Genomic DNA, 26,066 nt, shown 5'->3' with positions numbered 1-26,066 from the left:
CATAATAGCATTTTTAGGGCACCTTTCCTTTTTCCTAACGATATATATTTTATATACGTACAAGCTTGCTGTAGTGGTGAAGGTGCTGGCTTAGAAACTTGGGAGAGTAAATTCTAGTCCCAGTTTAGAAATGAAAGCTGGTTTAGGTGGTTTGGCTCTTCTCTCTCTCAGCCCAATCCATCCCACCTCACAGGGTTGTTGTGGGGAAAATAGGATGTACGTTTGTTGTCTTGAGTTACTGATAACTTGAGGAAAGATTAAAAAATAAATACATAAATGGCCGCCATAGACGGGGGGGGGGGGGAGCAGATCCATAGGTTGGTATCTCTGGTCTCCTGTTTGCAATTAAGCCCCTAAACCTGCCATTAGGGTGCCATGGGAAAGATGATGAAATTGGCAGAGAAGTATGTAAAATTCAGAAAAGGGCATTGGCCTGATGTTGGGCACTTGCCATAGATGTGACAGATTGTCGGTGGGTAAAGCAGAACAAAAACATACAAAAGGGTTGGCATTTCCCAACACCCTTGGAAATAAAAACTTCCACTCTGGAGTCTGAAGAAATTCAAGTCACTCTTAAAGTCAGTTTTTCCCCCAGGTTGTTGATTGCACCATCAGCAGGCCTCAACTGCCAAGTGTTAGCTTCCCTCCCTCTTTTCTCACGAGGTCAGTTGCATAACCTGTAGGAAAATACCAGAATGGAGTTGCCCAAACCTATTATTGAACCCAAATTAGCTCTAAGCCACACCTTTCCAAGCAATGCAGATGAACATGGAACAGGAGAACCCTCTGACACTGCCTAGACACCGACAGTAGCAGTTGATACCCCGTGGGATCAACAAAGGTGCCGTGCATTCAACATCAAGCATCCGCTTTGAGTATGGAGTTGCTCCTGAGGCAGAAGTGGGAAATGCCGGATCTGCTTATACCTTGGCAAGGTCCCTAAACCGCAGGGAAATGGCCATATGCTTCCTCTTGATGATGATCTTTATTTGGATGCCATTTTTCGCTTCAGGTAGGTGGTGATACCCCCAATTCAGGCAGGTCCTTAAAGCAAAGTGAAAACATGAAGTAATATTTCTAGGAGTATGGATTTAGAGCCAAAGAAGGCAGAGTTCTTCTTGACTGGAGTTGCAAAAGTTCAACGGATCCTTTGTAGCTCAGTTCGCTAGAAACCGGATATAAAGAACAGGCAATGTCGATGTAGCTTTCTTAATTAAATGTGGTTTTTTTTCCAGCAACTGGATTTAGGGAAGAGGAAAATTGTTTTGTTGAGGCTCGTCGTTTGTAATACAAACTCTTTGGACAACATCAGTGTGTAAAACTGAATCTTTTAATATTTAGAAACATGTATTTCTAACACATCACTCAAGTAGAATTGACATTTGAATATTGGTAAAAAAACAACAACAGAATAATCTGATAAATGGATAGAGTGATGAATTCACACTGTATTAATTTCAAAAGGTTTATGCTAGGTATGTTTAAATCTAGACTACTTTGCCAACAGCTAAGAAAAAAAAAATCATAAGACTTATCCTTCATGCACACTGTAATGGTGACTGAGAACAATGTTTGCACTGTAATGTCATTTCCTATAATATCTGTTGTGGGAAGAAGTAAGATTCCTTAGAATTTTGAGGCAGGAAACAGAGGATACAATGGGATTAGGGAAAATTATATTTCATTTTGTGTACAGTGTTTGATGTTGGATTCAGTCTGGAAGTGTCAGCCCAAGGCTACCAGAGTTATTTTGGAGCTAGGTGGCCTCAGTTAATAAATAAACAATAAACAAGACTTTTTCTAAGTGTAATATCCAATTCCAGCCATATTATTATTCCATATTATTCCAGTAAATGGGATAGGGAATATAGCTTGTTTTTGACTGATTTCATTTATTAAATAAATAAAATTCTGACTTAGAACCATTTGTTTAGCGACTCTTCAAAGTTACAAAAACCTTGAGAAAAATGACTTGGAACTAGTCCTTGCACTAATGACTATTGTGGCATCGCCATGGTCACATGATCAGAATTAGAGAGCTTGGCAACTGGCATGTATTTACAATGGTTGCAGCATCCATTATGGCCTCATTCCTGTGGAACCCTGTACCACTGGAGGTGAAAACTGCTTCCATCCTTTTGGTTTTCTGGAAGGGTATTAAAACTTGACATTGCTGGTTGACCTAGGACCCTGATGGGGGTGCTCACCACTGAAAGTGGTTGACAGGGTAAAAAGAACTCTTCCCTGTGCCAGCCAAATCCTAATTTTTGTACAGTTTTAAAATTTAAAATTTGTATATTTTAATTATTTTTCCCTTTGTCCTTTATAATCTCTAAGTCACCCAGAGTCACCTTATAGAGGAGGTGACTGATATAAAAATTAAACAAACAAACAAACAAATAAATCTAACTCTAACCTACACAATTCATAGAAACTGCAGTGATTAATTTAACAATCATGGCAAAAAAAAAAGATTGTAAAATCAGGTGTGACTCACTTAGCAACCATTTTAGCAATGGAAATTCTAGTCCCAATTATGCTCATAAGTCGAGGATTACCCAGACAATAAGACTTTCTTGGCAATAAAAAGAATATTGACAATCAGAAACTGCAAATAGCATTGTGTTGCCCTTTTATGAACGGAAAAGTGTGCTTTCTCTGACAGCCATCTATTTCTTCCTAATTTCAAGATTGACTCAACCTTCCATCCTTCCGAGGTGGGTAAAATGAGGACCCAAATTGTTGGGGGCAATAGAATAGGCTGACTCTGTAAACTGCTTAGAGAGGGCTGTAAAGCACTGTAAAGCGGTATATAAGTCTAAGCGCCATTGCTAATACTAGGGCCAGTCTGAGTCTTAGACATACATGGCTATGGCTGAGAACAATTCGCTTCTGATATCATTCCAGCCCCATTATTCAGGCCAACTTGGTCAGTGACTTCTAGTCTCTGCTGCCCACAAATAGAGTGTTTCACCACAAATATGGAAGTGAGATCATTGCTGTTCCAGAGGCCAGGGGCAGTGACAGAGAAGCATGCTTTCCCAGTCAGACAAGATGACACTGTTTAATTGAGGAGACTTGAAGCATGTTCACTCTGCCCAAACATCCCAGCTGGGCATAAACTTGGAGATAGGTATTGTAGTCCCACAATTAACCATGGCTTATACCATGAAGGGCTTTATAGGTAACAACCAGGACCTTGAATTGCACCCACCCAGAAGCCAACTGGCCAACAATGCAGCTCGTGTAGCAATAATGACCAAAATGTGCCTATTATTGTGCTTGCTGTTCCATTCTTGAATCCACTGTAGCTTCTGGATGGTCTTCAAGGGCTGCCCCATGTAGAGTGCATTGCAGTAGTCCACTTTCAAGGTGACTGAGGCATGAAAACCATCTGAAGTTGAGGAGGAACATACAACATGAAACTGGGCTAGGATATAGCTTTTGCTGTGGCTTTTGAAGATTGATAGAAACTGGGCCCAGCCAGTGTTTAACTCTATGTAAGATATATTCTTTTGCTTTTATACTTCAGAGTTAGAATATTTCAGATTATTCATAGAGTTGCCAGCATCAGCATAGTTTATATTATCAACCCTAGATTGGGTTTGAATAAAGTAATTTCCTATGTCCTGGATAAGAACCATAAATAAACAAATAAAGGGTTTGAATAGGGCAATTTCCTATGTTCTGAATAAGAACAATAAAAATGGTTTCAATAAGGTAATTTATTATGTCCTAGTTAAGCACCTTACACAAATAAAATAAAATAAATAAATTTTAAAAATGTGCACTCATAGATTCAGATATACAGACAGTTAGACTATGGGATTACCTACCCCAAATTATTGTCCTTGAGTTGTGTTGGGACTGAAATGTTCAGAGCTTGTGAATTAATCAATTGCTGTAGGGTAGCATCTGGAAACCAGAAATAACCATTTGGGTTATTTCTGCACCAGAGATCTGATTTGGTTATTCCCTCTTTCCAAAGAAAGTTGAGAGATGTAATTTATGAATTGGATGGCATATGTGAATATTTTGCAAATATGGTTCCTCTGTTTGCGAATATGCTTTCTTTCTTTTTTGGAGGGGCTAGGGGGGGAATAGCTAAGTGGTCACCATTATGGAGAGCAGGGTAGGGATCTCCACCATCAAGATTGGCATATGTAGACTGCAACTATGTGGTCAGTCAATAGGTGGCAGCAAAGAGACCCTGAAACACTATAGTATTTCCTTTGGTGCTACCAAGTGGTAATGCAGATGTTGACAATTTAGATATGCTAGTGTTAGTCCTACAATAGAATCTTAGCAGTGATTAGCATAAATCACAAACACTAAGAATCTTTCCGGGGCAAACTATGATACACATTTGCAACCCCATTCTAATTGATTAAGGCAAGATAAAGGATATAAACAATCTGTAGTTGTTCTGTATTAACTATGGTTTAATACAATGTTTGAATATAGTTGTTGTTTTCAGAAGAATGCACTCATACATTACAGAGCTGCCATCTTAAGTGAATGTAAAAGAGATGCATCTCTAAAGACAAGAGCACATAAAATGTGTGCTGAGAAAATATAAAATTCTCACAGCAGGAATACACCTTGAAGGAAAATATTTAAACTATGGACAAACACATATTTTTAAGTTTAAACAAAAATGAATTGACGCAGAGTCTTCCTCATTCTTAAGTAATGTACAGGATCTGATAAGACACTTTTTCTAACCTGCATCTTGTAAAACAAATACTAAATATCTGATAAAGCTCTTTTTTCTATCCTGTATCTTGTAAAACAAATACTAAACTGCATGCCATTTAATTCGAGTTCTATTAAAAGCACAATTTGGGGCATATCTCTTAAGCAAATTCACTGAGCCCCTTGGTCCTTGGTTCTAGCTAAATCAGCATTGTCTTTAAGCTTAACTAAGCTCTTCAGAGCAGTTAGTGACTGTTTTAAGATTACAATGGCACTGAAAAAAGCGACTTACGGCCATTTTTTATGCTTACGACCATTGTGGCATCCCGATGGTGATATGATCAAAATTCAGATGCTTGGCAACTGATCCATATTTATGACGGTTGCAATGTCCAAGGGTCGTGATAATCTTTTGCGACCTTCTGATGAGCAGAGTTAATGGGGAAGCCAGATTCTCTTAAAAACCATGTGATTGACAACTGCAGTGATTCACTTAACAACTGTGGCAAGGAAAGTCGTAAAATAGGGCAAAATTCACTTAACCCTTTCATTTAGCAACATAATTTGGACTCAGTTGTGATCATAAACCAAGGACTACCTATACACCTACATCTGGTAATTGATTATTCAGTAATAAAGGATTTGATAATAATCAAATCAGTGTCTCTAATCTGTGAGGTAATTTCTGTTTTTCTCTCTTTGTATGTCATTTTGATGATCCCCTACATAAAGCTGCGTTACTAACACCCCCTCAGAATATTACAATTCTGTCCACCAATATGAAGCACTTTCTCATTTGGAGCCCAGTTGCTGAGATTGCGCCTGGCGAGGTTGTAAAATACTCAGTCGAATTTCAAGGGTAAGTTCTTCTCATCTTGAATACCGGTTGCCTAAAGGCTACTCAGCATGACTGATAACTAAATATGTGCTCCTAGATATCTTCAACTTATACCAACTAAATACGTTAGACTAAGATACAACTGGTCATACCAGCTGCGAGTAGTAGAAGTTACAGTCCCACAAGTCGAGATTACAAGATGAAGGAAAGCTTTTTTTTTTTGTTATACTCAATAAAATACTTAGCTAATAATGAGGAGACACCACAGAGATTTATGAAGTTATGTATGCTATGAAGCAGTGGTCACCAACTGGTGGTCCGCGGGAAAATTTTGGTGGTCCGCAGAGAAATGTCACTCCCAAAGCAATTAATCCAGGCTGCGCAGGAACACAAGACTGCACCACCCACATGGCCCGCAGAAACACAAGGCTTGCATCGCTTGCATTGCAAACAACACGAGGTAGTGAAGGGAGGGGGGAAAGGGCGGAGGGGGGGAACTTGCCCCACGTGCCTCACCTGGCCACTGGGCTGCTGCTTTCCACTTCTTTCTTCTGCTGCTTTTGGCTGCACTCAATTAAACAGACATGATATTCTTCCGATTAAAATCGGAATTCCGATTTTTTTGGGAATCGCCCCCCCCCCCCCCTTCTTCTCCTCCTTCCCCTCCCCTCGGAGGCCCCGAGTCAGGAGTTGCTACCGCTGGTGCGGCTCTGCGTGGCTCCAGTCCCGTGTTGCCTCAGGAAGGGAAAGGCAAAAAGGAAGAGCCACGGTGGCGCTTTGCAACAGCAGCAGCGGCTCCTGGTTTTGTCTTTCCCTTCCCGAGGCAACGCGGGACTGGAGCCGCGCGGAGCCGCGCCAGCGGTAGCAACTCCTGACAGCCCCAGCCGGATACCTGAGCGGAGGGCGGGCGGTGCGAGCGGAGCCCATGCGGGCGGGCGGTGCGAGCGGAGGCCGCTGAGCGGCAGGAAAAGGGAGCTGGGCAGCGATTTCTTGGCGCGCGGTGGGGGGGTCTCTTTTGGCCGGCCCCGATTTTTTTTTCAGAGGGGAATATCATGCCTGATTAAAGCAGCAAAAGTCTTTCTTTCTCTCCCCCAAACTCCACCAGAAATGAGTCTTTGGGACCCTGCAAGGCATCCTGCTCCAAGAGGCTGCGCTGGCAAAGACTCATTTCTGGCAGAGTTTGGGAGAGAGAAAGAAAGACTTCTGCTGCTTCTGCTGCTTTCCTTGCATGAAGCCAAAAGTCTCTCCCTCTGAGAACGGAGCTGGAGACTGTATCCTGCAATCCCAAATAAAGAATGATCGATCGGTAGGAAAATGGGGTGGGGAATTTTCCTGCTAACTTTTTTGGGGATTTTCCCAGGGTCTCTACAGGAAGGGAAACTTAGCCCCTTTCTTTGTGGACAGTTACAGCACCCAAATGGTTTGGCAATCCCATTTTGCCTCTTGATCACATAATGCTGACTTTAATTTTGTCTTCTATCTATATATTTTTAAGAAGTCTTAGGCACCAGTTTTTTATGTACCACTTTACTTTTCCATGGTTATTTAACTGACCATTGTTTGGGGGAATAAGGTTGACTGGTTAAGTCTTTAATCTGATTCAGCAGGCCCTGTTATTACTCGAAAGGCTGTCAGGGTGAGGTAATTTTTTTCCATTAGGGATTTCTGGTATAGGAAGGACAGGCAGCTAGGAAAGTAGAAAAATGTGTTAACACAACACCACAAAACACAGAAGTCGCACCCTCTGTCACCTCCACCCATGAAGTAAGTTCAGAAAAGTCCACTGAGAGAAATTTGAAAGAAATTCTCAAGCACCCTGACAATTAGGTAGAAAAATAGGAGCCTTTTTGACCAAGTTTCTTGGAAACTGCAAGGCAAATTTTAGATAAGATCCAAAGCATCTTGGTGTATGCATGGAGGATGGGTTTACTTGTTCCAAAAGTTGAGCTCCTTCAAAATTCCTCCTCATCAGGATACAAATGCAGGAATGTAAGATGGAAAAATCTCCCAAAACAGGAGACTGTATCACTTCAGACTACTAGAGAGTGATATCCTTTTTTCCCCCCTTCTACTTCCTTTTAAACAATGAATGGAACAACTTGCCTCCAGAAGTTGTGAATGCTTCAACACTGGAAGCTTTTAAGAAGAGATTGGACAATCATTTGTCTGAAATGGTATAGAGTTTCCTGCCTAAGCAAGGGGTTGGACTTGAAGACCTCCAAGGTCCCTTCCAACTACTCTACTCCACTCTACTCTACTCTACTCTACTCTACTCTACTCTACTCTACTCTACTCTACTCTACTCTACTCTATTCCCCTTAAGAAACCAAAGTGCAATTAAAAAAACATTGGGAGAAAGTTCTACAGAATAACAGAATTGAAAGGGACCTTGGAGGTCTTCTAGTCCAACCCCTTGCTCAAGCAGGAAACCCTATACCATTTCAGACAGATAGTTGTCCAATCTCTTCTTAAAAGCTTCCAGTGATGGTGCACCTCCATCTTCCCACAAATCGTTCCACTGATTAATCGTTCTCACTGTCAGGAAATTTCTCCTTGGTTTTAGGTTGCTTCTCTCCTTGATTAGCTTCTGTCCATATTGGGAGAAACTTCTAAACCAGATCCCCACCTACTAAACTTGTTTTCTACTCCCAAGTAATTTAAGAATAGCGTTTCAAATGTTTTATCTGCTGTTTGGAGTGATGAAATCTCTTTTCCCGCCTTAAAACTTTGCCATGGCATTCTGTTGCATGTATAGGCAAGCTAGGCATGCAATAGTATTGCAAGAAATTAACACATGCATGGTTGGACTAGTATCCCTGCCAGGTTTACATGCCTTTGGGCTTCATCACATTGTAATGCAGATGTGCGGTTGTAGGTCGGGGTGGAAGAAATGCTTTCATTCAGAAAGGAGATTCAACTACAATCTTTACGTTCTCCTTTCTCTGTGACATGAACAAGCACAGCAACCATGGGACAGGTGGAAGCCACAGGTAGATCATCATCTCCAGGAGGTCCTTTGGGCCATCCACAGCAATGTGCTTTCTTCTCATTCTTGAAGGCCTGTTGCTGTGTCCTCAACAGTAAACAGCCCTTCTTTGCTCCAGGGCAAGGAGGGTGGGTGGATGAGATTTTTGTCAACAACATCTTTAGGGCAAAATGAATGTTCTTTGAATTGAACATCTCAGGCATCTAAGCCCTTCATGGCATGGGTCCAAATTACTTGAGGCACTGTTTCATCCCTTTGGATTGGCCCATCCCACCTGTGCTGGCAGAGGAGGCATGCCGTGGGCCCCATTGGCCACAGTATTCTAGCTGGCAGGGAACACCGTTACACCTTCCCTTTGGAACGTCTCCCCTCCCACCTCAGGTGAGCTGCAACCCTCCTGGCCTTCCATAAGAGCCTAAAGATCTGGCTGTGCCAATTAGCTTGGGGCTCCAATGGAAAAGTTTCACATTGGAGGTATTCGGTAGATGATTAATGGATCCCACCTCCCCTCCTCCTCCTCCTATTTGTCCCTCCCTGTCTTTTAATTTGGGATCTTTACAGTATTTTATTTATGTCTCTTAGGTGTTGTATAGTTTTTATCTTTTTAAGATTTTAAGCTGCCCAGAGTTACTCAGTGGTAAGATGGGTGGCCAGTAAATTTTATTTTATAAATAAATAAATAAATTGCAGCCAGAAAAGTAGGAAAATACATTGAAGGAGAGAAGGAAGAGGGTGAGAAAGAAATATAGAAAAAGAGGCAAATGTAGAAAGACTGGTATGAACATACATTGTTATATATAAATACACATTATGCTAAGATGCTATTTCATTTATCTATATCCCGCTGTTAATTTTTACAAGTAACTGAGAGTGGTGAACATATCCGACATGCCTTCCTATTCTTCCTACAACAATAACCCTGCGAGGTGAGTTGGCTGAGAGTGACTGGCCCAAAGTCACTCATCTGGCTTCATGGCTAAGGCCTAGAACTCACAGTCTCCCACTTTCTCACCTGGTACCTTAACCACAAGACTAAGCTGACTCTGTATACAATTTAACATTAGCTTAGTGTGTGAGAATCTGGCTTTTGAAAATTATAAATCATGATCTATGACTTAGAACGTGGGTAGACTTGAGTACATCTATGAATTAAACTTTGGGCATTTCTATAAAACAATTAACAACAGAAATAATAATAAAATAACTTTTAGCTGAAGGGTACAGACCTTGTGGTCTTCCAGTTGTAGTAAAATGATTGCTTCCGATAGCTCTAGGCAGCATTAACCTAACAGTGAGAAATTTGGAATAGTAATTCAGCTAAATTTATTCATTTGTTAAAATTATACACTGCCTGACTCAACAACTATGGGTGGTTCACAAGTAAAAACATATTTTAAAAAACTAACCTCTGGAGAGCCATGCCTTCCCTTTTCTTCCATTAGATCCACCAACGGGAGCCAGTTATAAGAGAGAGGCTGAAAGCTCTATTCCAGGGGTGTCAAACTCAATTCCATTGAGAGCTGCATTAGGGTTGTGTTTTACTTCTGGGGAGAGGGGGGGCGGGGGGGCATGGCCAGGGTGGGTGTGGTCAGCTTGACATCACTCATGGTGGTCAAGTGCTAACATAGGACTTCCCTCAGACCCTCCCTCACTCTCATTATAATCTCCCTCCTTCCTTCTTTCCTTCCTTCCTTCCTTCCTTCCTTCCTTCCTTCCTTCCTTCCTTCCTTCCTTCCTTCCTTCCTTCCTTCCTCTTTCCTTCTTCCTTCCTTTTCTTTTTCCTTCCCTCCATTCTCCTTCCTTCTTCCTTCCCCTCATTCCTTATTTCTCCTTCCTTCCTCCCTTCCCATCTTTTCTTCTTTTTCTTTTCTCTTTCCCTTTCCTGTCCCTTCTTGCATGCTCAAATACAAAAGGAGGAACATTTCTCCTTTTGTTTTGTTTGTAGTTTGTTTTGTAGTTTGAGGGCTGCTCTCCCAAACTCCATTTTTGCTGGCAGAGGCACCACAGCCCGGTCCTTTGCTGTTTCCAGGGTACCCCCACGGGCCAGATCTAAGCACCTCGCGGGCCGGATCTGACCTGCGGGCCTTGAGTTTGACACCCCTGCTCTATCCTTAGGCTCAGGAAACGAGTTACTACACTTATTTCCAGCGTACTCTGAGCCATCTTTGTCTAATAGGGGTTAGATATTCTAAGGGCCTAAAGATTGCTAAAAGGTTAATGATTTGGAATCAGATCTCATTGGCTGGCTGCAGATGAGCTACTCATTATTTGATCTGTCCAGTTTTTGAACTTATGTACACACGTCTAGGGATACCTAACCTCAGAGCTGCAATTGAAGTTACAAATAGGCTGCCAAGGAAATCCTGTTGCTTATAAGCTGGTCCTTGCTATTTTATTTATTATATTTGTATGTCATTGAATCAAAAGACTGGGGTTATTTATTTTTTTGAGGTAATGTAAGGAAGGTCCGATGTTCTCTGTATAGAAGCTGACATTGTTTTTTTCCCCCCTAACTATATCTAGGGAATATGAGAGAGACTATGCCAACGACAGCTGGATCCCCATTGCAGAATGCACAGATGTTAGCGTTACTCAGTGTGATATCACAGAAGACATATCAGCTACCGTGCCATATAATCTGCGTGTTAGAGCATCTACAGGGACACAGGCCTCTCTCTGGGCCACACTCAACGGCTTCTTCAATCGTGTCACAAGTAAGTCCTTCAGTCTGCGTCCCCGTTAGAAAACCTCACAACCCACAGCACCTGCCTGAATGAGCCCAGTCTTGAACCGTGTTTTGTTGATATCAGGCCTAACAACTATTTAAAGCAGCTGCATTGGGTGGGGCAGGATTTGGTGACAGCTTTTCTGACTGGAAATGAGGCCTTGTACTGAGGTGGTGATTCAGCCTGCCTCAGTGGGAAGTAAGCTTTTTAAGCCACCATTCAACATTCGGATTCGGGAGAGTGCTTGGGAGCAATAAATCAGGAAAGTTAAGTCAGCATAAACAGAGTAAGGGCTCTATTTAAAGAAAAAGCAGCTGAAACAATGCATCTTAAGAGTCCATTTTCTCAATGGAAAGAGCAAAGGACTAATATTGACCATATGGGAAGGAATTCCACAAGCCTTGTGGGCCACAAGAGGTTGCTACATCCATTCAGCATAAAGTACCATTGCAGTTATCTTGTCTAGTTAGAACCAGAGCACAAGTAACAGGTTATTTATTACTACAGAAGGCACCTGGGGGCAAATACGACATTCAAACAACCCAGGAAACATTTCAAGTCCAAGCAAGATTGCTGGCTTTAATGATAGAACTCAGCTTCTTCCCCACTTTAGCCCTAAGGGTTTTCTAAACAAAAAAAAAAATCAGGACTAGGTCAGGAGAAATAGAGAATACACAAAACATGCTTGTGTCAGGAATATAATTAGGGGATCTTGCTTTAAAAAAATTCAGCACGCTCTGATTAAATTGGGAGGTGTCCGCTGATGAAGGGCTGGGCTTACTCCTGATAAATTCTTGTCTTTGACTTCCTTCCTTCCTTCCTTCCTTCCTTCCTTCCTTCCTTCCTTCCTTCCTTCCTTCCTTCCTTCCTTCCTTCCTTCCTCCCTTCCTTCCTTCCTCTTCCTTCTTTCCTTCCTCCCTCCCTCCCTCCCTCCCTCCCTCCCTCCCTCCCTCCCTCCTTTTTAAGACAGAGGATGATGACTTTTTTTGGGGTCATACATCCTTTGTTTCCAGCACTCACCCGTACACATGTCCGTCCTCTTATCCAGTTGTCACAGCTGCAGCCCATGAAGAGGATCAAGGCCCTCTCCCCACCCCCCAGTAGACCATGTCTCTCCCTTATCCTCTCCTCCCTGCATGCCCTAGGATGGAGAGGGGATGGGCCTGGGTCCTCCTCTGACTGCTCAGCCAGCCTCTGCCCTTCCCCAGCCTCCTCCACAACCTCCGGAGTCACACCTCCACTCCCTGTCGACTGTTCCTCCTCTCCCTCAGAGTCAGCCTCCGCCAGGGGCATGACACTCAGGTCCACGTGGTGGCAAATTCACACCTCCCTTGAAGGAAACAGTGGTGATGCAGCCCTTCCTCGAGAATCCATTCTTGGACCCCACAATTATGAGTGATTTTTCTCCCGTCTCCAACCTTCCTTTTTTCCACCTACTGAATATGTGAATCCACTTTCTTTCTTTTTTTTATAGCATCCCTCATTCCGCCAATGCTGACTGTCACCACTGATGGATATCACTTGCTAGCAGAATTAGAACACCTGGGGCCTGCCTTTGAATTCTGGATATTTTACTGGAAGAAGGGCCCAGAATCTACAGTAAGTTCTGATCTTGCTTCTGATTTGGATGAGTTGAAAGGCAGGAACATTTCTTTACTGGCCAAGGTTGAGTCATCAAGCCATCCTGAGCTTTTTACTGAAACTCTGAATGCTGCTAGGAGCATAGCCCCGCCGTGACTCATCTGCTTTGCTTTGAGATTTCTTGTCATATACTGTTGCCTGTAGAAGCAAAGGATCATTTTGGTTCCTGCATGTGGCGATTCAGCTGCCTTGTTTGGAAATACGAGCGTGTTCACCTATTGCCAGCCTTCTCAGGTAGACCAGGCAGGAAAAACAACCAGTTGAAGTAATTCAATTTCATTGTAAGGCTACAGTGAACAGAAGCTTGAAAGTTCGAATTTCTCACCGTCTCCTTTACAGAAGTGGGGGTGAAGGAAATCCCTTTTGAGTTTCTTTCTCTGCCCATAATATGGTAGGTAGTCCTCAACTTATGACAGGTCATTTAGGGACTGCTTAAACTTGCAACAGGACTGAAAAAAATGACCGTTTTTCACGTGTATGACCGTTTCAGCATTCCCATGGTCATGTGATCAAAATTCAGATGCTTGGCAATTGGTTTATATTTATGATACATATTATGATGGTTGCAGTGTCCTGGGATCATGTGATCATCTTTTGCGACTTTCTGACAAGCAAAGTCAATGAGGAAAGCCAGGTTCACTTAACAGTCATGTTACTGATTTAACAAGTGCAATGATTCATTTAACAAATGTGGTAAGAAATGTTGTAAAATGGGGCAAAACTCACTTAACAAACATCTCAGCAACATAAATGTTGAACTCAATTGCAGTCATAAGTCAAGGACTACTGCCTCCATGCAACTGCAGGTTATGTCCTCTCTTATTTGACCATTCCCTAGACTGGATCTCACTCCTGATCCTCGTCTCCCAAGGTTATTCTCCCATATCATTACGCCTATCTGCAACCATTATCAAAACTTGCTTTTGAATCCCACTGCCATTATAGAGCCGTGGTGGCGCAGTGGTGGGAATGCAGTATTGCAGGCTAAATCTGCTGACTGTCGGCAGTTTGATCCTTACCAGTTCAAGGTTGATTCAGCCTTCCATCCTTCTGAGGTTGGTAAAAATGAGGACCCAGTTTATTGGGGGCAATATGGTGACTCTGTAAACTGTTTAGACCGGGCTGTAAAAACACTATGAAACAGTATACAAGTCTAAGTGCTCTTGCTATTATTTTTTTCTCATTTATTGTATGTGGGAATAAAAATAATAATAAGCAAACCCACATTGACAGTCAACCATGGTTTTCCCAGTTGGAACATATGGCTCTGAAAGCTCGATCATCAAAAAGGCTGAAGAAAAATGTACACCTTTGAATTTGGGACTGAAGAAAATTGTTACGAGTATCTTAGAATTGTGAGAAGAACGAATAATTAAACATCAGATAAAGTGAAACCATGCAGCTCCTGGAAAGCATTAAGAAGGAAATTGACTATAAAATATTTGGGATGTAAGATGCAAAGGCAAGAATCATTAGAGAAGAGTTTGATGTTTGGAAAAAATCAAAGGCAATAACAAAAAGACAATAGAAAACTAGATAACAGCACCGATGACACAAGTAGGAGATTAGAGAAACTCTGAGAAGCAGGCACAGATAAACCATCCTGGCAAACTGACATCCTTCAGGTCACAAAGAGTTAGAAACCACTGAACCATTAAAGAAAAACAAAAATGCATAAATACAAGTACACTACTTGTATATAATAGGAGTTGTTATGAGTTGAAATGCAAGAAAAGGCTTTTTTACTGTACTCACTGAGCCCAAAGTCACCTGGCTGCCTGGTCAAAAAAGCCTCTCATGCATAGTTTTCTTCTCATTGGGGCCAGGTGACCATGGTGGGATTCAAATTTTTTTACTACTGGTTCGGTGGGCATGGCATGGCCTGGTGGGTGTGGCAGGGGAAGAATACTGCAAAATCCCCATTCCCTCTCCACCCCACTAACCTGATTTCCAGCTCCGTTCTCCTGTGCAGGGCAACCAAAGAAGAGCCAGCCAATCAGCTGGGACTCGGGAGGCAGAGAATAGATGGGACGGGGCCAGTCAGAGCTGGTATTTGCTGGTTCTCCAAACTACTCAAAATTTCCGCTATCGGTTCTCCAGAACTGGTCAGAACCTGATGAATTACCACCTCTGCAGATGACCATATTTGCCATGAAGTTGTCAGGAGAGAGTCCAGTTATGCTTTTAATGTCTCACAATGCCCCAAAGAATCCGAGGTCTAGAGAATTTTAAGAGATTTGGAGAGAAACTAGAACCAGCTACTTGGTGCTGCTTGTAATGTTGGATCAGAAAAGAAATGGTTTGATGGGCGGGAGGGCCGATCAAAATTAGAGGCAGGGGTACTTACCAAACACCCAAGTTGTGGACTAATTTAGGAAACCCAGTTGGATCCCTTCTTCATTGGTATTTTAGTGTGGTGCTAAAACATTCTTTGATAGGCCGCATTTTTGGTGCACGCTTTAGGCTTGTTCTTATTGTGTTTTTCTCTGTCGCTCCTTTGTGAGGCTTGGGTTTTCCTCTTCACCCGTTCTTTCTTTTAACTGTTTTACTGATTGCAAATTGCAAATCAATAAAGCAGTATATTGCAGTACGGAATGATTTAACTTCCCGGAGCTGCTTAAATGGCTGTCAGACCCAAGAGACATGTAGCAGTTGGATAACCTGAATTTGCCTACAAACACTCCTGTGTGTACTTTCCTCACTTTTTGTTACTGTTCTAAATTTCGACATTGAATCTCATACTCAAAATACAAACAGTCCTTGACTTATGATCACAACTGAGCCCAAAATTTCTGTGGTTAAGTAAGACAGTTGTTAAGTGAGTCTTGCCCCGTTTTAGACCTTTCTAGCCACCACTGTTAAGCGAATCACTGCAGTTGCTAAGTCAGTAATATAGTTGTTAAGTGATTCTGGCTTCCCCGTTGACTTTTCTAGACAAAAGGTTGCAAAAAGTTATCACAAGACTCTGGGACACTGCAACCACCCCAAATATAAGCCAGTTGCCAAGCATCCTAATTCTGATCACGTGACCATGGGGATGCTGCAGCGGTCATAAGTGTGGAAAACTTACGATCAGAAATCACTTTAATCAATGCCGTTGTAAGTTGGAACAGTCACTGAATGCATGGTTGAATTTGAGGGCCACTTGTGTATAACCACATTTCAACGTGTAAAACCCCAAAATTCATAACCGTTTGCTTTTCCTTTAGATTTTGGAGGCATCCTGCAAATGAACAGTGCAATTTTTTTTCTTGTTTAGCCACAGGGGTCCGGGGAAGGGTAAGCCAATCTAGTGAAGCAGATTATTTCACCTAACATGTGGAAATTCAGCCTTGTATTTGTTTTTCATTCCGTGTTTTACACACCTAGGTTTACCACAAAGTGGTGAGAGAAAGCACCACCACTGTGCATCTGAAAACCATGGAGGCTGGAGCTGAATATTGTGTTAAAGCTCAGACCTTTGTGGAAGCGATCAACAGGAGCAGCAATTTCAGCGAGGTGCAGTGCGTGAAATCAGAAGGTGAGAACAAGGGGGATAAAAGGCAGGGGTGGGATTCAAATTTTTAACAACCGGTTCTATGGGCGCGGCTTAGGTGGTGAGCGTGGCTTGGTGGTCATGTGACTGGGTGGACATGGCTTGGTGGTCATGTTATTGGCTGGGTGTGGCCAACTCAATATCACTCACATCAAGGCACACATCTCCTCGCCTGGCCTCATGACTGTGGGGATGCTGCAACAGTCGTAAGTGTGAAAAATGATAATGTCACTTTTTTCAGTGCCATTGTAACTTTGAATGGTCACTCCACACAAGCAAAGTACCAGCAAATGAGGGGAAAATAACTCCAGAGAAGTTCCTGAGACAGGAAGTCTAGTCCTGCCAAGAATGTAATAAGGGTTAACGGAGAGGCAGTTTCTGTAAGCAACACCAGAATGTTTCCTTCCTGCCTTCCTTACAGGATTAGGCCAGTAATTTCTTCTAACAACCGGTTCTCCGAACTGCTTAGTATGTTAACAACCGGTTCTAGAGAATAGGTGCGAACCTGTAGAATCCCACCCCTGATAAAAGGGGCTTACAGATTTTGCGAAGCTGGACGGACTCTCCAGAGCAGGGTTTCTCAATCTTGGCAACTTTAAGATGTCTGCTAGGGAATTCTGGGAGTTGAAATCCACACTTCTTAACGTTGCCAAGATTAAGAACGCTGCTCCAGAAGGAGCAAAGCCAAAAGATCTAAACTATTGAGGGAGGACTGGAAGGGAGGGGGATTTAAAGGATAAAATTAAAATTAAAGCCTCATAAGGCCTTAAAGAGTCCATGGCACCCCATAAAGCCCCATCTTGCTCCCCAAGTTGTGCCCTCTTTCCCCGTTTTGAGGGATCTATGAGGCAAAATGTGACTACCTCTCTTAATTACCTCCAAATAACTTTCTCAAGGGAAAAAAGACAAAACATGTTGCAGCCACCCTTTCAAACATGGTTGCTCATCAGCTACCTGGTCCCCCTGAGAAGGCACAAAAACAAATGGAAGACCCTTAGGCCAGGTGTTTCAAATTAGTGGCCTACGGGCCAGATGTGTCACATGCAGGCCACGCCCACCCCAGCTCTGCGGAGGGGAAGAAGGTCGCGAAACATCACATGACGGCAACATGATGCCGTGGGTTTGACCCCCATACCCTAGGCTGTCTATTTGCTTACGCATGGTTTAACCATGGTTTACTGCAGGGTCCCCAACCACCGGTCCGCGGACCGGTACTGGTCCGCGGAACAACTCCTACTGGGCGTTGTGGCGCCGCCATCTTTTTTCATGAAAAGTGCTTCCAGTGAGCTTTTCCGGGTAGAAAGCTCACCGAAGCACGCTTTCATCAAAAAGATGGCGGCGCAGCGCTCGTGAGCTTTTCCGGCAGAAAGCCATTTCTACCCGAAAGCTCACGAGCGCTGCGCGCTATCTTTTGATGAAAACGCAGCCCGTGAGGTCACCGAAGCACTTTTTCATCAAAAAAGATGGCGGCGCCAGCTGATGCCGGACCGGCGCCGCGCCCAGCTGATGCCGGTACCGGGCCGCGGCCGTCAAAAGGTTGGGGATCACTGGTTTACTGAACTACATGTGGTTTATAACAGGGGTCCCCAACCACCGGGCGCGGACCGGTGCCGGGCCGTGGAGCACTCTTTACCGGCCGCAAAGAAAAAAATTAAAAAAAATGGCGGCTTTCTTCGCCTTCGGTGAATGCTGCTGGGATCGGGATCAAGGACACAAATGAAAGAAGGGGAGGGAGGAAGCAACCAAGCCTGTCCTGCTCTCTGGCTCAGCTCTCTCAGTCGCTCTGTTGCTCCTCCACCAGCACAGGAAGAAACTGCTTCAAAGAAGCGGGGGAGTGGCTTTTCCTGTCGCCGCAGCTTCCCGAAGCGCCCGTTCACCCCACCCGCCCGCCCGCTCGTCGCGGTTCAATCCACAGTGCTCCGTTCTGCCTGCCTGCCTTAGTTTCTGGTTGTTTGGGAGCAGCTTCGGCTGAGAATAATAACTATTCGCCTCTTTTATCAGCCGGCTGCTCCGAAACGAAGAAGGCAGGCAGGCAGGCAGGTAGAACGGAGCACTGTGGATTGAACCGCGAGCGGGCGGGCGGGCGGGTGGGGGTGAAACGGGCGCCGGGAAGCTGTGGCGACAGGAAAGCCACCCCCACCCCCCACCCCGGCTTCTTTGAAGCAGTTTCTTCCTGGGCTGCTGTAGGAGCGATAGAGTGACTGAGAGAGGAACGAGGCAGACACCTGAGGGAGGGAGGGAGGCAGACACCTGAGGGATGGGGCTGAGGGAGGCAGGGACGCAGGCGCTCCCTGAACTTGGTGGTTTGCTGGCAGACGTTTTATTACCCGACCAGGTAACAACATCAGATGTTACCTAGTCAGGTAATGAAACGTCTGCAAGCAAACTACCAAACTCGGATTCTCTCTCTTCTCCCCCCCGGTCCTTGAAAAATGTTTCTGCTTGAAACCGGTCCCTGGTACAAAAAGGTTGGGGACCACTGGTTTATAAGACAATATCCATTATGGTTTGCAAAACATAATGGTTGGGTTTTCATAGCCAGTTATAAAAGGGAAAGGGGTTATAGGGTCTTTCAAATCTATATATATAAAAGTGAAAAAGCACTCATGCGTCATCACAAAATCTCCAGAACTGTAAAGTCTGCAAACTTGAAATTTGGCATGTATGTTCCTCTTGGCTTCTAGGTGCTCACTAAGAAAGGATTTTTTGAAATGTCCATCAGAGCATTAGTATTTCGTATATTGTTATTAACACGCTCTGATGCTAAGGAGTTCTATTCCCCCTCCCCACCTGAAAAGAAATCTGTTCCAAATGCAAAACACAAGCAGAGGAGTTTTAGTTTCAGTTTCAGAGCACCAAGCAGCTTTAGTACAGAACAGTTGAGCTAAGCTACACCCAGGGTCCTTGCTGTCTCCTTGCTCACACAGCAAATGCTGTTTCAATTTCCATGTTTCAGTTTCCAAACAGCCCTCAACTCTCTCACACACTGACAGGATGAGTACCGGTGGATGCTGGCAGGCAGAGGCACAATTCCCTCCCCGCTTTATTTTCGTCGCCAAAACCTAAGCCCGACCACATAGTTTCATAGCGAAGCACGGGTATCGAGCTAGCTAAAGGATAAGGATCATAGACGTGAAAATGGCCTTCATGATTATCTTGTCCTACTTTTTCAAGTTTGGATATTCACAAGAGAGCATCTCAACAAACAGTTGTCCCTCTTTGCCTGAAGAAGACCTCTATAATAACCCTGCTAATCCAGTAACTGATTTTGTTATTTCTTGTGTGACTTAAAATTTTCCCTCTGAGGCTCTCCAGGCTATTTCTCAGTGAATAGAAATTCCTTACTGGATAACTTGATCTGGGAAAGGTTTGCTACTAATACGTGTCCAAGAGATATCTGCAGAAGGAACTTGCTCAGGTGAAAAGCAATTTGGAGAATGCTTAAAAGCTATCGAGAACAGTGATTGCAGAATGCACCTATTCCATTTATTTATATTAAATTGTTATGCTGCCCACCTGTGTTTCTGAAAATTGTCAATGCAAAGCCTTCACTGAGATATTTGTGGGTTTTTTTCTGCCTCCAGATGCCAAAGTCATACTGTTGACCTTTGCCCCGCTCTTCCTGGTTATTTTTTTTGTGGCTGTTTTGGTCCTTCCTTTTCTTGCTTGGAAAACCTGTCGGATCTGCCAGTATTCCTTCTGCCCAGATGAGGTCCTTCCAGATACTTTGGTAAGAAGCTCTGCGCGGTGTTTCATTTGTGCTTCTGAACTCATCCACCTGGAGTCCATGCACCTTGCCGTTATTCTTGAAGGACACGTCTTCAAGACTCGGCTTTCCTTCTGCTTCCCAGCAAAAAGTAGGGACGGTTCCACTTCGTATTTCTCCCATTCAGTGTTGAAATGTTAGTCATCCATGTCCCAACACAAACCTTGCTACACTGCATGCACGATCAGCAGCAGTTTAGCAGCAACCGGTTGATGGAATGTGACCCGTTCCTATTTCTTGCTTTTGGCTTCTGTGATTTGGATACACCCTCCCTCCCCCACCCTCTCTGTCTTCCCCCTCTCTCTTCTAATCCCATTTGGCACCTTCTCTCAATATCCATTTTATCTTGAGCGGCAGGTATGATCGGGAACCAATGTCGGAAGAGGTAATCTATGAATCATTCATGGGTTGAGTGGGAACAGCATTGCTCCATCTGTGTAGTGAGTGGGGGTTTTTCCCAGGAAAGCAGGAAAAACCCCACCCCCATCAATTAAGTTCTGAGCCCCGCCTCACCCCTCATTAGGAAGAGCAATGAGTGAGATCTTCTCTGCAAGCAGGGATTCCACCAATTATTTCCATCAACTTATCTCCACATTAAAATTGTCAGGATGGCATTAGATTACTGCCTTCGTAAGTAGGTGTAATAGAAATCAGCTGGCAAGAAAGGGCAAATTATGTCATCTCCCAGACTGAAAGAAGAGTTGTTAAACCGGCTATCTGGATGTGTACTTAATCTATAGATATAAAAACGAAATACCACTCACGGATCATCACAAAATCTCCAGAACCGTAAAGCCTACAAACTTTAAATTTGGCACTTACATTCCCCTCGACTTCTAGGTGCTCACTAAGAAAGGTTTTTTCGAAATGACCATCAGAGCTTTAGTATTTCATATATTATTATTAACATGCTCTGATGCTAAGGAGTTCAGCTACCCCTCCCCACCTGAAAAGACATCTGTTCCAAATGCAAAACACAAGCAGAGGAGTTTCAGTTTCAGTTTAGCAAACAGCTTTAGTTACAGAACAATTGAGCTACTGTAAGCCACGCCCAGGCTCCTTGCTCACACAGCAAATACTGTTTCAGTTTCCAAGCAGCCCTCAACTCTCACACACTGACAGGACACTAGCCAGATGAATACTGATGGATGCTGGTAGGTAGAGGCAGAATTTTTTCCCCTTATTTTCCTCCCCACAAACTAAGCCCAACCACATAGTTTCATAACGAAGCATGGGTACCCAGCTAGTAAGTGTTATACTGAAGAAGGTGTACTTTTATAAGTGTAGGTTCTTCGGTGTAGTAGTAGGTTCTTCAGTGTAGTAGGAGTTGGAGGAATCCTTGGTGCTCTCTGAGCTTGGTTGTTTTCTTGCAGACATTTCATTACCCAAACTAATTACCTAATTTGAGTGATGAAATGTCTGCAAGAAAACAACCAAGTTTTTATTAGCATTCATAGTCCACTGTTTTTCTACGAAGGTTTTGTATTTTCCTGAGAATGTATCTGAACTTCCATTTAACAGGCACTCAAACTTCTATCAATCCAGTCCAGGATGTTGCTGATCAGAGATTTTACCTTCTGAAAGGATTCCCAAGATAGTTAGGTATTGAGGGATCTTTAGGATCTCTTTGGATCAATTTGCAACCTGGTTTGGTCAACAAAGGATTTAGATTGGTGTAAGCTGGGTGGGTACATTAACAGAGCATTTGATGCTAGGCATCAGAAGATAAGTTACAGAAATTAAGAATGCAAAATATGCAAAATAACAAAAGACACTTGGGACAGACAGAGCATGTATAGTTTTATATTTATTTAGTTTTGCCCAAGTTGGCTTTCTCCAAATCCTTTGGACAAAGATTTACAGAATTCTCAGCTTCTGAGCTAAGAATTCTGGAAAACATAATGTGATATATCTTAAGGACAACATTTTGGGAAAAGTGTGCTAGTGCAGGCTGTTGATGCTCAGAGGTTGCATTGTATTTATATCAGAATGTTAGGACATCGTCTTCTCTGTGGGTGAATTGATTTCTGCAGTAGAAAGGATATTTCTAGGTATTCTGCTCCACTTAGCTTACCTTTTCTCTTCTAGAAGCTAACAGCATCACCTGCTAAGATACTAAAGGAGAGGGGAGAAGAGATGGAGAAATGTGATGAATCAGTGCAAGTATTGCCTTCCGAAGACATTTTGCTTCATTTTTGGATCCATGAAACTCTTTAATATCACCCTGAAGACACTAATTGCAAACTGAGATTAACAGTCTTGCTCTCCTTCTTGATCCCTCTTCAGGCACACACAAGGTTTCTACCGAGAAGGACAAATTGCACAAAGATGGGAACCAAAATATATATCGGTATCAGGGAGAGATTCCAGCAACCTTACTTGACAGAGAAGTGTTAGACTGGTTGTGGGTTGCAAACAGACCATCTTTACAGCCACTTACTGAATTACTGTCTATTTAATTGAGATGTAAGGATCTTGAGCCAATCCAATATTGGAATAATATTGGAAAGAGGTACAAGTCCAAGTCAGTTTTCCAATTCATGCTTGCAAGCCAGGAGGAATAGAGGAAAATACCGGGAGGTATTCTGTCTTAATAGTACAGTATACTCTCTAAGAAAGCAAGTTGCATGAAATGGATCTTTTTTCAGATTATTTATTACAATTCTTGTGGGCTTTAGCCACAGGCTCTCAAGTATTCAGAAAGCAATGGAGCTCTAAATGCCACTATCTTTCCACTGTTATAGAAAGGCAATCAGTGAGAGCCCGACACTCAGAAATTTGGGTTGAGATTTAGTGGATCATTCAATCAATTGTTCAAAGAAAGGATAAATCAATCATTCCTAGGCATTATGACCTATTCTGACCATTCATTGTGGTATAATTCCACATAGGACTGCTAATCAGCTCATCTAGATAAGGTTCTGATTTTTATGTGAGTTTTAGAATCAAATACAGAACTCGTTAACTCATAGCTGGCTTGCTGGCTGTATTTTGGAGTATTTTTTTTTCTTTTTGAGGTTCCTAGATAGGTATATATTTCCAACTGCCAAATCTGAGCAAAACATGGCTGTTTTCCACAAACTGGAATACTTACTGCAGAACTGGAATTCAATGTTTGGAAGCTTTCTATTCCTGGATGAGATTTTAAATGAAAAAACCTTTTTCTTTGCTTGTGTTTTTTTAACATGCAAGCACTGAAATGCTTAAATGCGTATTTAAAATACTGAGTTGAGCTTTTACTTACTTTATGGCTGTACATGTGAATTTTAAGTTCAGTTCACAGACTTGGAGGTTTAAGATGGGTGTAAACCTTTGTATATTTCTTATATTAGCCATACAACAACCAGATATCTTGCTGTGTATCTGTGTTTACAGCCTGGTCACTCCTAAGATTTGCTATGGCTGAAAGCAAATGTATGGGAAGACATCAGATAATGCAAAATTATGACTATGGGGCTGGAAGGGGAACCAAGCTCTGGCAAATTCACATAGGTTGAGTGGCTTGATTCACATTTCACACTAAGCCATAATGTGATTTGTTTAGTTTTCAGTTGAATGCATTGTGAAAATCCAGGTGTTGTGAATTATAGGTAGCTTATGCCTTGGCATGAGGTGAATTTATGCATAATATTCAACAACTCTAGCAAAACAAGATTATATAGTGATATCTAAGATCCTGTTAGACTTGCTAAATGTTTCTCTTATGTGTCTGCCTGTACCTTTAACAAGTGCACAAAAGGCAGAATCTTAACCAGCCCAGCATTTCGTGCCACTGATTCTGCAGGCAGGAAAAAACTGCACCAGGAAAATCTTGGTCTGTCATGCAGCTATTAAACAACAGTCTTCATGTATTTTTTAAAAGAAGGGGAACCTGTTAAAATAGTTTCAAGGAAGGGGGAAAGTTAGAAATTTTACCTGATCTTCCCTCCCCCATCAATCAGATTTTTCTTTCAACCTTACGGCAGTATGTCTGTCATTAAGAAAATGAAAATGTTAGAATTGCTATGAACATTGCTGCCTGGTTCAATAGCAATGATTTGTAATAATAGAACAGAATCAGAATATATGATTTATGATTCATGATTTGAAAGTTAGACCTGATTTAAATATATACAAAATAATCCATAAGTAAGCATTTATTTACAATGGCAACTTGTAGTAATGGTAACATAAATTTGACTGAATTGTGCCTTCTTTATGCTGTAATTCATTATAATTCAGTATATAAGTATAATTCAGGCAAAAAAAATACATATAGTCCTCAGCTTATAACCAGTTGGAATTTCTGTCACTAAACAAGGCAGTAGTTAAGCAAGCTGCATTCAAGTTTGCCTTTTTTGATGCAGTCATTAATGGGAAAATTTGACTTTCCCCATTGACGTTGCTTGTTGGAAGTGGCTAGGAAGGTCATAAATGGCAATAATTGTTCCAGGATGCTACAGTTATCATAAATACATCAATACAAATGCCCAAATTTTGATCATGTAACCACAGGGATGGTGCAATGGTTATAAGTGTGCAGACTTTTTAGTGCTGCTGTAGCTTCAAATGGTAATTAAACAAATGGTCATAAGTTGAGGACTACTTATATAATGTTGGCTTTAATTCCATTATCAGGAAGATTCTTGCTGAATTAAATAAAATGCATTAAGAACATATACAAAAACTGAAGTGGCATTGTCACACCTTTACATGTCTGAAATCAAATAAGCTTCAATATCTCAATACTTTTCTGTTAAATGCTTCAACTGCTAATAATCAAAAATACTTTCTGGAAAATCTTTGATTCAGTAGTTAAAATTCTTCCTAATATTTTTTTTCCTTCCTGATGTGAACAAAAATAATTCCATGAAGCTCACTAAGGTGAATCTCTAATTATGTTACATGTGTAGACCTCAAACATGTACAATTCACATCCAAAACTGCAGAAATACAGGTATATTCAAAGGAGAGCTAGAGGCAGGAATGAAGCTACATGTGTTTATTCAGTAATGAAGCAAAGGCATTTTGCTCAGAGATAAAATGTTTCAGACATAATATTGAATTGATAGTCTCTTCATCTTTTATCCCATTATAAATATTAAAGATTATTTCTAGGTAACCATGCAAATATTTTGTAGCCTAGAATTACCTTTTTAAGAACAATAAATATTGTATTAAACTTGCTGGTACATACTTCTGAGTAAATACCCAGATTACATGTAGGACATTTTTATTTGCGAAAAGTGTTTCTGGCTGAATTGAGATGCCAGAAGCACTCTGTACAGCTCCCTTTAAAGCAAAAGATTATTGCAAACTGCATTTGACAATCTCCATTCATTCCGTGCTACGGAAAGAAGCATCCATCTCTACAAGCAAAGCCTGCGCTAACATAGAGAACTATTTTCTTTTTGCTTCGGAACATCTCCCCACCCCACTCCCCTCCAAAAATCTTACACAAATTCTTGATTTCAAGATCCGAAACGGTCGACCAAAATTTTACGGAATCAGGTGACAATCCTAATGGTGACCTCACGTGCCTGGAAAAGGCCATAAATTATATTTTCTTTTGGTCCTCTCTCTGCATTTCAACTGACAGGAGAAGGATAAATTTTCCTAGCCAGCACTGGGTTTCATGCGCCAGGACTTAAAAAGGTCGCCATTTGCTATTCCTCCTCCCGCAATAAAACGCCTTTAGCGGCATCTCAAGTAGATCCACGAGGATCAGTAAATCCTCTCCTAATCCAGCCTCCGCTGAGGTGGGGCTGGGGGTGGGGGGACAAGGAAAAAAAACAACCGTTTTGAACGTGAAAGGAAACGAAGCGATGGAAACCGGGAGCGGTCCCCCTCCCCCACAAAAAAGGCAAAAAAAAAATCACTGCAGCAAACTGCATTCCCCA

The 26,066-nt window shown here is 42.3% G+C and overlaps 1 protein-coding gene and 1 long non-coding RNA gene across 2 annotated transcripts; one reads left to right on the top strand and one right to left on the bottom strand.

The window, feature by feature from the left end:
* Positions 1-65: 65 nt before the first annotated feature.
* On the top strand, positions 66-24,966 carry IL20RB (interleukin 20 receptor subunit beta). Its single transcript, XM_026679482.2, has 7 exons — positions 66-1,012; positions 5,428-5,554; positions 11,043-11,233; positions 12,720-12,844; positions 16,256-16,406; positions 20,006-20,151; positions 22,276-24,966. The coding sequence occupies exons 1-7, from the start codon at positions 955-957 to the stop codon at positions 22,402-22,404; spliced, it is 927 nt and encodes a 308-aa protein (XP_026535267.1). The 5' UTR covers positions 66-954; the 3' UTR covers positions 22,405-24,966.
* LOC148129907 (uncharacterized) lies at positions 22,170-25,734 on the bottom strand. Its single transcript, XR_015750486.1, has 3 exons — positions 25,624-25,734; positions 24,103-24,157; positions 22,170-22,302 (listed from the first exon to the last, which is right to left on the bottom strand). It is a non-coding gene; the product is annotated as an uncharacterized LOC148129907 (long non-coding RNA).
* Positions 25,735-26,066: the final 332 nt, after the last annotated feature.

Source organism: Notechis scutatus, chromosome 8, assembly GCF_049901735.1.
Source record: "Notechis scutatus isolate UNSWTSFEM ecotype Mainland chromosome 8, rNotScu1.2, whole genome shotgun sequence".
Classification (NCBI taxonomy): Eukaryota; Metazoa; Chordata; class Lepidosauria; order Squamata; family Elapidae; genus Notechis; species Notechis scutatus.
The sequence above is the reverse complement of the archived record's forward strand: the minus strand, read 5'-3'. Positions and strand labels throughout refer to the sequence as shown.